General features: G+C 39.3%; 1 protein-coding gene across 6 annotated transcripts in view; it reads right to left on the bottom strand.

The window, feature by feature from the left end:
* Nucleotides 1–13,948, bottom strand: part of fsip1 (fibrous sheath interacting protein 1) — a 52,223-nt gene extending 38,275 nt beyond the window's left edge. Inside the window, exons 1-7 of one of the 6 annotated variants that reach the window (XR_008397058.1) lie at nucleotides 13,753–13,944; nucleotides 7,297–7,475; nucleotides 6,081–6,144; nucleotides 4,828–4,994; nucleotides 4,641–4,722; nucleotides 1,134–1,226; nucleotides 75–214 (exon numbers count right to left, since the gene is read on the bottom strand). Coding sequence is in view for 5 of the 6 variants with exons in the window: in XM_017477014.3 (XP_017332503.1) it covers nucleotides 75–214; nucleotides 1,134–1,226; nucleotides 4,641–4,722; nucleotides 4,828–4,994; nucleotides 6,081–6,144; nucleotides 7,297–7,464 (714 nt within the window). In the remaining variant the exon portion in view is untranslated. Of the gene's footprint in view, nucleotides 1–74; nucleotides 215–1,133; nucleotides 1,227–4,640; nucleotides 4,723–4,827; nucleotides 4,995–6,080; nucleotides 6,145–7,296; nucleotides 7,476–13,752 lie in introns of all 6 variants that reach the window. The other 5 variants (XM_017477014.3, XM_017477013.3, XM_053682944.1 and 2 more) reach the window with 5 other exon arrangements.
* Nucleotides 13,949–14,150: the final 202 nt, after the last annotated feature.

A 14,150-nucleotide genomic window follows, 5' to 3' on the forward strand; every position in this document is an offset into this window, starting at 1 on the left:
GTGTTGGCTTTTAAAACTATTTAGACATTAGACATGAATCTCTTGTCATACATATTGTTCCGAACAAATGGTACCTCAATGTTTTTCTTTATGAAATCTTGTCCATGCTTGGTCTTGCCCATCACACTCTGCCTGCTTTCTGTCTGCTTGACTTCAGGACATACTTCAACAGAGTTTGAAGACTTACCATGCTCACCGTCCTCCGATCCAGAAACTAGTAAAATGATACAGTTCACAAAGCAGTTTAAAATTTAAGTCAATCTTTATATTTTTACAATAAAGCAAAACTTTAAAAGTATAACTGACTCCATGTCTGCTAACATTAGAGTTCAATTCCATTTTACATTATCAAGTCAGTACAAAAACATTTTAGATTTCCAAACATTAGTTTCACAACACAAAATGAAATGTTAAAAGAAAAATGTTTATATGTCAAAAAACAAATAATGAAGGCTGATGGGTTTTGCTGCAAAAATAAGAAGCAAGTGCAACAGTCAAAGTGCAACAGTCTAGAAGAACTGTGGCTGGTTCTGCAAGATGCTCAGTAAAACCTACTAGCTAATTTCCTTATAACACTGCACTAATTGCACTGGAGACTACTATTTATTATTTTATTTTTTTAAAGCAAAGGGTCGTCACAAAAATAGTTACTTAATTTAATTTATTACTGTTTACTGCTCTTTATAGTATTTTTTAAATGTAGAAACATAATTATTCATTATTTCTGAAGGCATCTTTGCTTGACAGCATTTATTTGCATGTGCCTAAGGCTTTTGCACAGTACTGTATATTTATTATGATTGGATATGATGACATATTACTAGTATTTTTAGCACTATGCATACATTACATATAATTTAAGTTTTTTTGTGCTCTTTACAACCATATTTAAGTTTATAAAGGTTTTTTTTCTCTTTAAGTGTTAATTTTACATGTAGATTACTCTACAATAATAAACCTGGCTGACACCCAATAAAACTACAAACATCTGACTTAGACATAAGAATGATTTGTAATGTCAGGAGGCCCTCTAGTGCAGCAAATGAGCAAAACAACTGTAAATCTAGATCAGGAAGACAGGTCAATGCAATTTTATTGTGTTCATTAAAAATTAGAGACCAAATATTTCTTGCCTTTATTTCCAGGTATGCAGCTTCGGTCATTCTCTTGATCTGGGACTTGGGTCCCAAATAAAGGTACATAATCCTCTTCACTGCAATCCTTGGCTAGAGTGAATCAAGTTCATTTGTATCATAGCAAGTAGTTTTTCATCTCATATAACTTTTAATTCATATTTAACTACATTTATGGAAGAAAAAAAAAAGATTAAACTGAGGTCAAAAAGTTCATGATTATGATTCCACTTCGTTATGTTCCATACTGCCAGGATGATTTCTTTAAAATCAGTGGTGTCTTCCTGTGTTATGGTTTTCTTGTGGAATACCAGTTGCAAAGCAGTCACCCCATGACTAATTCCAAGTGGTAAAACAAAAAAAAGCTTTTGCCTTATTGCCTAGAGATGATGCGTTTGAATCCTGATGCTGCTCAGCAAATATTTCTAATCCAAAAGAGCAAAATCTGCAGTGCTCTCTGGAGGATGGCATACTCTCTCTTCTGTCAATCGCAGTGACACTAGTCAATCTGGCTGTCTGTGAGTTCATGCAGAAGGCAGTGGATAGAGCTTTGCTCTGAGTGTATTACGATGCCCCTTGATGCAGCATGACCAACACTTTGAAAGATGCGGTTGGACATGATAGCCTTTAGTTATTAGTTGTTGAACGACAGGTGAGACCTGACTGTTGGGTGGGAATTGGCCAAAACTAAATTAGTGAGAAATCCAGTGGAAAACCTCATGAGCGTGACTCAGTGGAGGAATGCTCTTGTCCTGGCAGTGGGCATAAGGTAAATGCAGGCACTGTTAGCAACAATGTAACAGCGTTTTGAAGAGCAGAGCATAGGGGAATTTAGTACAGCTACTTCACACAGAGACAAACTCTCATGTACATTCAGTAGCTGCTTCTGGTTCTATATTTGAGGCCCATCTTGGTGTGGTATGCAACAACATATGTGCTGCAGGCACATATTAAGGCTGACTGAGACTGGGCCATTATAGCAATTATCCATGGGTCTGTTAACACAAGTGAGAAGGCAAGCGCAAGACCCAGACACAGGCCCAGGAGGCACTACATTATCAACTCTATCTGCCTGAAACATGAAATAAGTACTTGAGGTATTACCTTTAGGCAGCCCAGTCTTCACATTATTCTTGTTTAGGTGAGTTTCAAATATTTCAAATAGAAGCGGGGGAGTTACAGAAAACAGAACACAAAAGCCTCAAATCACTGCAAGTGATGGTGCATCCCAGCAGAGTACTCGAAAAGATTGTTGACTATGTGTTGGTATTTACCTCTATAACTGAAACATTGAAGCTTCATAATATTAGATCAGAGACTCCACACCAAAAGATTGGCTAAGATCTAGCCAGTTGGCTAAACTGACCCCAGACGTGCAGTCTCTCCAGGATAAACAGTACATCAGGGCCAGAGTGCCTAATGAGGTTCTTTTCAAGATGTTCTCAAGATTCCAAAAAGGGAGACAGAATCTGCCATGCTCTAGATAAAATCTTAAATGTCTTCTTAAAACAACTGTTATTCCATATGCTATGCATACCAGACCTGATGTGAGTATTGAGTAAACATGACTGGTTTGAAACCATAGAGCTAAAAGAAACATATTTCCACATTCCAACTGTCAAAGCTCCTGATCATTGGAAGCTTGTACTATTTGAACTTTCATGATGGAAGATGGTTTTACTCACTATGCTGTAAAACACTGGGCATAAAACCTCTATTTAACACAGTGAACAATATTTTGGAGTTTTTGCTAGAAACATTTTGGGTCTACCATAAAAGTGCACATGTCAGCATTGTCTATGCAATGGGGAGTAGTTCATAGTTTGCTGCTGAATGCATGAATTAATTAAAAATGGTCTCTAATCTTCATGCAAAACCAAATGCAAGTAACTAATCTGGGGAATTTGCCATATTCAGATGTATCCATCCATCCATTTTCTGTACCGCTTATCCTACACAGGGTCACGAGGAACCTGGAGCCTATCCCAGGGGGCACGGGGCACAAGGCGGGGGACACCCTGGACAGGGTGCCAATCCATCGTAGGGCACAATCACACACCTACACACACACACACACACACACACACACACACACATACCGTTCATACACTATGGACAATTTGGAATTGCCAATCAACCTACAATGGATGTCTTTGGACTTGTGGAGGAAACCGGAGTACCCAGAGGAAACCCCGAAGCATGGGGAGAACATGCAAACTCTGCACACACAGGGCAGAGGCCAGATGCAGATGTACATCCATCCATCTTCTACCGCTTATTCCTTCTTCAGGGTCATGGGGAAACCTGGAGCCAATCCCAGGGAGCATCGGGCACAAGGCAGGGTGCAGATGTACTTTTTTTTTTTTTATTAACTGGCCATCATTATAGCCATATGAGTCAGTGAACTGCATGCATAAGTCAGCACACAGTGTCAGAGATAAGAGCAAACATATCACACTAAAGGTATTTAGTGTGATATAAGCTTATATATATATGCTAAAGGTATTGGTGCAGCAGTAAATTGATATTGGTCTTGCAAATAAGCATGCATTCAGGCCAGCCCTGTGACCAGTGAGGGCTCTAAGCACTTTGTAGAAGTGACAGTAACCAATTAGTTACTCACAAACTGTGCTTTGGGGAGCACCATAAAGTGCCTCTGCTGCCTAAAGTCAGGTTAGCCTATTGGATAAAGGAAGTCACAGCACAAGCATATTTGAATACAGTAAGAGGCCACTCCTTCCTGTAAATTTGATGCACACTATAGCAACCTCCTGGTTGACATGCACTATGGCTACTTCCTGGTTGGCTCAGAGAGTATTGTCAATTTTGTACAGTATGTTTGTAAAGCAATGGCATGGAGCTCACCATCTACTTCACCAGACTGAATCTTAATTATATGGAGTGATATTTATCCTCAATACAGAGCAATATTAAAATTGTGAGCGATTCTCATCTTCAATAAAGTATGCTGTCAGCACTATTTGTAGACATATTATAAACTAGCATGGCAATGAAAATTGATATGCTGTCTCCATTAGTTCCAAAGGAAACCACCCTGGCAGTCCAGAATGTAAAGAGGTAGAATGAAAAATTACATATGTAGCCATGTCTCTATGCCTAAGTGGAGGACTTAGTCCGGGATGACCAGGCCACCCTGATCTCTCTGACTGAGAAGAATGGTTATTTTATATGCTAACCAACATGGGATCTCGGTCACAAAGTAAGTGCTTTGCTATTGATACTCAGCACAGAAATACTCCACTAGTTCTCAAGGAAACCGCCATGGCTTCTTCAAAATAGTCATAGAACTACAGTTACATATGTAACCTTTTGATTTGACTGCTGTTATAATTATGGCTACTTTCAGTATAGAAATACTCTCTATAAATCCTACTGATTATTCACAAAAATCAGTGTGAAAAATTTGACAAGTAAAAATGTTCTAAATTTATAATTTAGTGATTAAAACACATTGGAGATTTGTTTTGTGCCCTTAGCGTGACTTACAGGTGCTGGACGTAAGTGCTAGGAACAACCTGGTATTTTCTGCTTCATCAGTGCACTCTGAACTCCTTTCAGGGTTGTGATCCTGCAAAGTGTTTTAGAATAAATAAGCACATTACAGAAAAATCGCATGTGTGAGGAAGATATACAAAACTAATTTCTACAGATGTGCATCTGCATTCAATCTTACCTTTAGTTCCTTCCAGAGTCTCTGATGGAGCTCTCTGCTTTGCTTTTTGACTTCTTTTTCTTTGGAGATTGTGGTAGCCAGTATTCTATCCAGTTCTTTCATTTCCATGATGGCTTTCTGCAACTCTGGATCTTTATTCACCTCATCATCAGTAAAGCATAGAATTCCTAAAGAATAATCAAGAGTGTATCATGAAAAAGACAGACAGATGCAAGTGTGGGTGTGCTAGTTTTATTAAAAGCAAAGTGAGAGAGAACCAAAGGGTTAGGCAAGGGGTTTCCAAACCTTTTGGACAAATGTCTCCAAATGGACATTATGAATTGTCTGCAAGCTGAAGCCTTTGATCAGTAATATATGTGTACTGTAAGTGACTAAAAACCAAAGGAGTAGGTGGAATAGGTAGGAAAGTTGAGCAATTACATTACATTACATTACATTGCTTGACAAAACCAAGTCAGGAAGCAGGAGAAAGAGCAAGTGTGAAAGAGCACAACTCTTCTGCTGATACATCTAGTCTCAAATGGAATACATACTGCAAGGAGTAACTCAAGACAGGGCATGTTGTTATTAAAAAAAATAAATAATCCATGCCAGTGTGGTATGATAAGGCCCAAGATGAAACAGAGGTTTATACTTGACACTTGACTTGATGTGTGCATGCAGAAGCAGTGGCAACATGAGCAGCATTGTTCACACACTCACCTGCGTATCTTCTGCACATCTGGAGGCTTAAAAGCAATATCCACTATAGTTGGAACTTCAGAGCTAAAACATCCCTGTCCATGTGGTTTCCGAGTTGAAATGTAAAATGTTTATTAATTTCATGCATGATGAAAAGTTCTGTCGTCTTGATTATTCTCATGAGCTTTCTCAAATAGAAAATTTCTACCTTACTTTCAAAAGTATTTAGCAATCTAGTATTCAGTAACTAGTCATGTTACTGACCTGTTGCCAATTAACCTCCATCTGTTTCTTTTTAGTAACACTTACTTTTCCAGCCTTTTATTGCCCCTGTCCCAACTTTGAGAAATGTTCTGGGCATCAAATTCAAAATGACTATATTTTTTCTTAAAATGGTACATTTCCTCAGTTTAAACATTTTATATGTTTTCTGTGTTCTAATGTGAATAACATGGGTTTATGAGATTTGCAAATCATTGCATTCTGTTTTTATTTACATTTTATGCAGCATCCCAGCTTTTTTGGAATTGGGGTTGGACACTGTAAATTGCTGTTTCTCGGCATTTACCTACCTTGGTCAGGGGCCCTGTTTTCTGATGGGCAGTCCAAGTTATTCTCCTCTATGTTCTGGTGATTCTAATATAAAGAAAGGATAAACAACAGCTTATTAAGCTTTAGCTTTGACCATTAAATAACTGTGACAATATTGGGACACACACAAAAAAAAAAAGACATTGAAGAAAATGGGGGGAAAAGTGGAACTGACATTAGGAAATGGTCATTTTAGATGGAGTCATGACATCAAGGAAAAGTCTTCTGAACTGCATCCAAAACTACATAATACTCTACTAAATACTACAGCTATATAGCATGTCTTCATTGGCTTAGTAATATTCTGACATGCTATTATATCATTAGTATTTCTTTTACTAGTATTTATTAGAAAGTTTCTGAAACTCTAGTAAAGTGACATAATTTAAAACAAAAGCCTAAAGCATCTTTCTTGCAGCTAATGTTCATCACTTGTTGAAACAATATGTAAAATAATAAGTGGTGTTACTGAATATTCGCCAGTCAAAGATGAACCAAACAACAAGCCTTTGCTAACCCCAAGATGAATGTCAGACCACTATCAATGTTGCAAGTTTAGACAGACATACTACAGTATGTATAGTATTAGCACAAGTTGCATATTCTCTATATTAAATAAGTGGAGCACTCTGAGCTTCAGTGTTTCATTCACGTACAGAGTTCATATGTGCAGGATAATGTTAGTGACAAAGTAAATTTGAATTGTGACTTTATGTTGTTAATAATATGGTACATCACTACAGGTTTATTCCTGGCTTCAAGTACGCAATCTTGTTGGCATTTAGAGATCTGTATGATCATCATTTCATCATGTTTAATGAGCAGATTAGAATCACTAAAGCAGCTGCTCATATTGCTAATGTTTGCAATGATTATTTTAGGTTTAATATTTCTTTGTATGATAACACACTCCGCAATTTGTTTTTATTACAGTCTTGTATTGTACTTTACGAGAGTTGCTGATATTATTGAGGCTGTAATTTACTGTTGCATTTATGACAGTATGTAGACAATCTGTGTGTATGGTTGAAGCCTGCACAAATAAAAGGCCAAGAACTATCTGATGACTCCAACCACTTTGCCAGAGTTCTGTAGTGATCAATATCTTAAATCACCAACTCTCAGTAAGGCAATCACCAACAATCACCATCTATATCTGTAATATTAGAACTGCTTTCAGAAGGAAGTCTATACCACCTGAGTTTCGGTGAGCTCAGAGCTGAGGACCTCTAGGGCCCCAATCTTGTCCTGATTCATTCTCAGGCCCTCTGAGAGGATCACACTGGACACTCGACTCCCAGGCCAAGAGCGTTCATTTGAAGCTGGTCGAGAGATGTCATCCAGACTGCCCTTTGTAATGTCCATGTTTTATCTTTCTAAATAAAAATGAGTATAAAATATAAGTGAACATGAGAAATAAGAGAGGTTGAAGATGACTGCTAAATATCACAAAAGCAATCTCTCTCTCTCTCTCTCTCTCTCTCTCCCTCCCTCCCTCCCTCCTTCCACCCATCCTGAGTCTATATTTTTGCTTGAAGTCTCCTCAACCTAAGAATCACTCACTGCTGCTGCTGAGGATGGCCACATTGATACTCTAAAGATTGCTGTGAGATTCCTGTGGATTGTACCACATGGACACCCAAAAGATTGCTGTGGATGGTCCAATGTGGATACCCTATAGATTGCACGTACCAAGAACTGTTTATACCGAAATCTCACCCATTCATGAGTGAATAACTTCACATGGGTACTGTAGATTTAAAACAAACAAACAAAACAAAAAAACCTCTAGTAATCATAAAACACTCATAATGAACAGCTTTTCAGTGCACTCAGTATTGTTTAGCAATATGGCATAAAGTTGTGGCAGAGTATTGATTTATGATATGGTAGAATGATATTCAATCCACGCAGAGAAGCTCCCATGAGAGGCAAAGGAAAGAAAGATGGAGAGGAGAGGAAAACCAAAAGGAGGCGGACGAGGAAGGCCAGGTGGCAACCCTCATAAATACAACTTCACATGTTTTATCTGAGGAAAAGTTGGACATTTTACAAGAGACTGTTGTTGTGGATAAAAATCACATGAAATAAGCCAGCAGAAGCGAACTGACAGGCGGAGCTAAGGGAAGGGTGAGGCACCTGGGAACAGAAGAGGTGACATCAGACACCAAAACTATCAGTTAGCTTACAAAGAACAGTAATATATGCACACACCCACATCCAACATTAGTCAGACTGACAATTCACAGATGTCTGAACCAGTCATGACCCTTAACCTTTTAAAGTATAATGCCTCTCCTTTTACTCGGTTACCATGTATATCTCTGGTAGTCAATGGACAGATGGACAAAGTGTCACATTTTTGGTCGATTCAGGAGCAACGTATTCAGTAATAAAACACTGCGAATTAAAAGAATCCCCAAAAATGAGTTCATGGTCACTGCGCTCCATGGGCGTTGTGGGACATTCATTATTAGAGCGTTTCTCTGAACTGCTAGTTTGTGAATGTGAAAATTGGAAAAGAGTAACCCACCAATTCCTAATTTCATCTTCATGTCCAGTAAATCTACTGGGCAAGGACTTAATGTGTGTTTTACGCTTAAATTTGATATCCTCACCTCAGAGAGTAACAATAATTGAGGACTCATCTTTGGGAACTCCATCTGTTAAAGAAACAGACCTCTATGTTTATCAATGCATGCATAACAAGCCTAGAGCCTGTGCTGGATTGTTGACGTTGGGCACATGATAAGATGAAGGACAATTATGTTGATTTTTTCAACTTGCATACTAGATCCCGTACCTACATGTTTGTTTAAACAGATTTGTCTAGGAGTAATTGAACCACTTCTAAATATAATCAATTCTTCCCTAAGCACTGGCTATGTACCTAAATCACTTAAATTAGCAGTTATTAAACCCTTGATTAAAAAACCTGATCTTGACCCGTCTCAATTGTCCAACTATAGACCAATATCAAATCTCCCCTTCATCTCTAAGATTTTAGAAAAGGTTGTAGCAAAGCAGTTATGCTTGTACACTCGTTTTCACACTAACTGTTGTTACCCAGATGAGGATGGGTTCCCTTCTGAGTCGGGTTCTTCTCAAGGTTTCTTCCTCTTAAAACATCTTAGGGAGTTTTTCCTTCCCACCGTCGCCACTCAGTGGCTTGCTCAGTTGGGATAAATTTGCACCTTTAATATCTGTATACCATGTTGATATTTCTGTAGAGCTGCTTTGAGACAATGTCTACTGTAAAAAGCGCTATACAAATAAAATTGAATTGAATTGAATTGAAATTTATGCTGTCCTCTGCCCTTCAACACAAATGCATGAAGGAAGAGACTTTAATTTTGAGAAAGAATGGTTTATGAATATCCCAGAAAGCAAAAAGCTGTACCTATATTGGTGTGACAAATTTTGTGCATGCTCAGTCAAACTGAGTGACACATGCAGTTGTGTGTATTTTTTCCCCCAGAATCAGCGCCTCACGTCTCATTAGCCGAAATAAAGAACAAACAGTAGAAAGATGTGAGACCATATGTCAGATTATGTGAGAGTGAAAAAATTACAGCTTGGGAACAGAAACCCACCTCCAACATATGGTACAGCCCGACACTGGGAGTTTATAAAAATTCTTTCAGGAAATGTGTAAGGTTAACCGGGATGTTATTTGTCATGACAAGGGAATGTTTCTTAACCTTGGGACAAGACCCACACCCCTAGAGATACACCCACAATTGAAGAAGGTGCTTCTCAGGCTGTGTTTATATTGAGGCCCATGGGAAACATGACATAGGCCTGATTAGAAGTGCACCACCAGTCGTGATCACACCCAAATCTGATTTTAGGCCCAGACAATCTCTATACCCTCTTAAATCAGAAGCTATTGAGGGAATTAGGCCAGTATTTAATTCACTACTAAAAGCAGGGGTCATTGTTCCCTGTCCTGATTCGTCAGTATGCACTCCAATATTTCCAGTGTGAGAAGCAAAAACAAAAACAAACAAACAAAAAAAAACCCCTACAACGTGATGAATGGTGATTTGTACAAGATTTGGAAGCGGTTTAGGCAGCAGTCACACAGAGAGCTCCAGACGTGCCAAATTCTTACACTACATTAAGCCAGGTTCCAGCAAATAGCGAATGTTTTTTAGCTAATGGATTTTTTCAGTATATCTCTTGATAAAGACAGTTTCAGTTTGCATTCATATTTGACGGACGTCTTTACACTTCCACTCGCTTGTGTTAAGGGTATTGAGAGTCACTAACGATATACAACCAAATGCTAAAAGACAGCTTAGCACCTCTTCCACTTTCTCCAGGGCACAGTGTTAAACTGACACCATAAAAATGTTGCAGCATCTTGCTAAGGAAGGGCACAAAGCCAGTCTCTCCAAATTACAGTATGTACAACAAAAAGTGAGATTTCATGGGTCATGACATTTCTGCAAAGGGAAAAAAACTCTCAGCTGACAGAGATTTTCTGCAACCCAGACGATTCCCAAGCCTCTGACGAAGAAACACGTTCTATCTTTCCCAGATATATGTTTGTATCGCAGAACTTTCCTTCTAAATTATACCTTTCTAGAAGCACCGCTCAGAGAGATGGCATATGCAACAGGTTGGACAGCTCATTCTCATGTAAGTTGTATCCAGTCACTGCAGAGTTTCCCCCATGTGTATGTGCAGTAGCAGCGGCTGAGAAAGCTGTGGTGGTATCCAGAGACCTGGTAGGTTACTCAAAATTGAACCTCTTCTACATGAGGTGTTGTTACTCTTACTTGAACAGAAAACCTCATACCTGTCCACCCAACAGTGGCTGCACCATAACACTGTACTACTAGATATGCCAAATGTCACTATAAAACTATTTACTGTCCTTAACCCTGCTACTCTCCTTCCAACAGAGGACACGGGGAACCACATGATTGTGTCGTACTGACTAACAAACTCTGCTCCCCTAGAGTCGACCTGAAGGATGTTCCATTGGAAAATCCAGATCTGATCCTTTTTGTGGATGGGTCTGCGTCATGTGACCCAGAGACAGATAAAAATTGAGTGGGCTATGCAGTAGTAACCGCACACGAGACAGTCTGTCAGGAAGTCTCCCCTCAAACCTTTCAGCACAAGCAGCTGAACTGTATTCCCTCATGGAGGCATGAAGAAATGCTGAGGGACAGTCAGTAAATATCTACACAGACAGCAGATATGCCTTTGGGGTAGTACATGATTTTGGAACAATTTGGAAATACAGGAACTTCCTGACGAGTTCAGGAACACACATAGCCCACAATAAACTAGTCTCTGAGCTGCTGGACGCAGTCCTACTTCCCAAAACTATTGCAGTATGCAAATGTGATGCCCACACTAACAAATCAGATCCTGTCTCCCTAGGTAACGCGTGAGTGGACAGTGCAGCAAAGCAAGTATCTGCACCTATGGTCCCAAAACTCAAAAGAAAATAATCACTCCTTCTTTACAGCTTTCAGACCTCCAAGCATGGGCTACGCGGGCGAGGAAAAGGCTGTGTGGCACAAAGCATGCCGCACAGTTGTTGATGGAGTTTGGCAGTGCCCCCAGGACTGTCCTTGTCTTCAAAGTTGTCCTTGTCTTCAAAGTTCCATGTCACTATGTCCAAACAGGACTCAGATGTGGTAGTGATAATGATAATCTCCAGTGATAATGACACACCTTTTGAGAGCCATGCCCTTAAGTAGATGGGTGAATATTTGGGTATTGACTTAAAGCAGCACTGTGCATATCATCCAGCTAGAGGTGGGGTGGTAGAGAGAGAAAATGGGACACTAAAAAATAACTGAGCAAATGCTGTTCAACGTGACTTCGCTACCTCACTTCTTACGCCCAAAGCTCCCTGACAGAAAAAGAAAAAGTGCATGACGCACACACTTTTACCCAAATTTAGTATTTAGCTGATCATGGTGACGGGACTAAGTGCCTAAGGCAACGTGATTTCTCTCGTTCGGAGCAGTCTCTCATGCTCAATGAAATCACTAATGACCAAACGCTGATGACAAAGAGTGATTACTATCCCTATGATGACCAACCTGACTTGTATCCTAAACCTGACTGGGTATCAGATTCTCCCGGCGACACTGACGATGATGACCCATTGACATCCATTTCACGTCTATTGTTAATATTCCTTTGACCAGGACGACTCTCATATCACTGTAAAATAAGCTTGCTTGACTACAGGATACTTTAGATCTGTAAAAACATCCTTAGTGCCTTCATTATGTCTGTTTTATGCTGAATTCAGTTGAACCATGAAAGGTTTCTGAAGTTCTGATGTACTCCCAGCATAATAATTTCTCTGTTAATTTTAGTTATCATATTTTGTAATGATAAAATATGGGAAATTATTCATTTTTACTTTGTAATAGTTGTTCTTGTTCTGTTTCATTCTCATCAAAGGATAATGCCTAATTAGGCCATGTCATGTCACTTGGATCAGTACAGAATGTTTATCTGCTTACAGAGACAGAAACATGTTCTTCTGTTCAAGGTTCATCTGCGCATCTTCTAAGACCCTAAAACAAAGCCTGTTTTGAACTGCTTCAAACCGCTTCTTATCAGTACACAGAAGTGTGTCATGCTCATATATAGTAGTGGTTCAGCACAAGTGCTTCAGAGCGCTCTCATTATTCTATCCTGTATTAACTATCTTTCTGTAATAAACCTTTTTACCTTCAGAGGACGAGTCTGTGAGTGTTGTCTAATTTCCATGACACTATTTACATCTACACTGTTGCAGACCAAAGTTTGCCCAAGTATCCAATATGCACAGAGCCCAGAGTAAACAAATCTAAAGAATCAGCAGTAGAGGTCCATCCATCCATTTTGTGTACCGCTTATCCTACACAAGGTCGTGGGGAGCCTGGAGCCTATTCCAGAGAACTCAGGGCACAGGTACACATGGTACAATCACACATACATTCACACACTATGGACAATTTGGAAATGCCAATTAGACTACAATGCATGTCTTTGAACTGGGGGAGGAAGCATGAGTACCCGGAGGAAACCCCCAAAGCACAGGAAAAAAATGCAAACGCCACGCACAAAGGGTGGAGGAAGGAACTGAACCCCCAAGCTTTTTTTTTTTTTTACTTCGTAGCAAATAAACAAAATCACAGATATGACACAAAACAATTTTTGCTTAATAGCTGAACATTCTGGCGTTGTGAAACATACCTCAAACAAATTAAATTAAAAATTGTTTTAATTAATGTTTTTTTTTTATATATGTTGAGAAAAAATATGGAATCATCAACAATAACACGGAACGGGGAACCTGTGTTGTAACATAAAATTAAGTTGTATCACTAAATTGCATTTTTAGCTCAGTCTCTTGTGCATGTCCTCTTCAGTTTTCTGTTGTCAAGAAAATCAGGAAAGCTTATTTCTGCTAGCTATGCAAATCACCAGTGAGGGTGTTCACTTTAGAGCCCCCGTCATTTACAATCAACCAGTCTTAACTAAATACGAACAAAAACACGATGTGTTATCATCAGTCATTAGAATCATTCTGATACGTGACAAAGAAAAGGTGAGTTTATGATATTAGATATCTATCAAAACAGCTCTATGGTGGAACTGAACGTAGTGACCTAAAGAAAATATTTATACCTTACTGTTAGAGCAATGTCCACAGCGCTTCCCTTGTTTATGTTGTGACGCGGTATCCAAGCGCAACCATCGAGGTTGCCAGTTTGTTTGAAATCCCGCATAAAGGGTGCACGTCTAGCCCGTGACCCGGAAATCGACCGACGTCAACCATCTTATATGACATATTAATTCTCTAACTGTACCGCGAGGAATGAGGAGTGAGTAGCTGGGAGCTAGAATACACATGTGTATCCTATCCCGAAGTGTTTCGTGTTGAAAAACTTGACGCAGGTATATAAATTTTCCCAAGTATGTACTTACCTCCAAGTGGGAGGTACTTACTCCGCAAGTGGGCGGGGTTTCATAAATGGACGTAAATTAGAAGAAAATCCGAAGTGATGGCAAGCACGCGGAAATCC

The sequence above is a fragment of the Ictalurus punctatus genome, chromosome 9 (assembly GCF_001660625.3).
Source record: "Ictalurus punctatus breed USDA103 chromosome 9, Coco_2.0, whole genome shotgun sequence".
Classification (NCBI taxonomy): domain Eukaryota; kingdom Metazoa; phylum Chordata; class Actinopteri; order Siluriformes; family Ictaluridae; genus Ictalurus; species Ictalurus punctatus.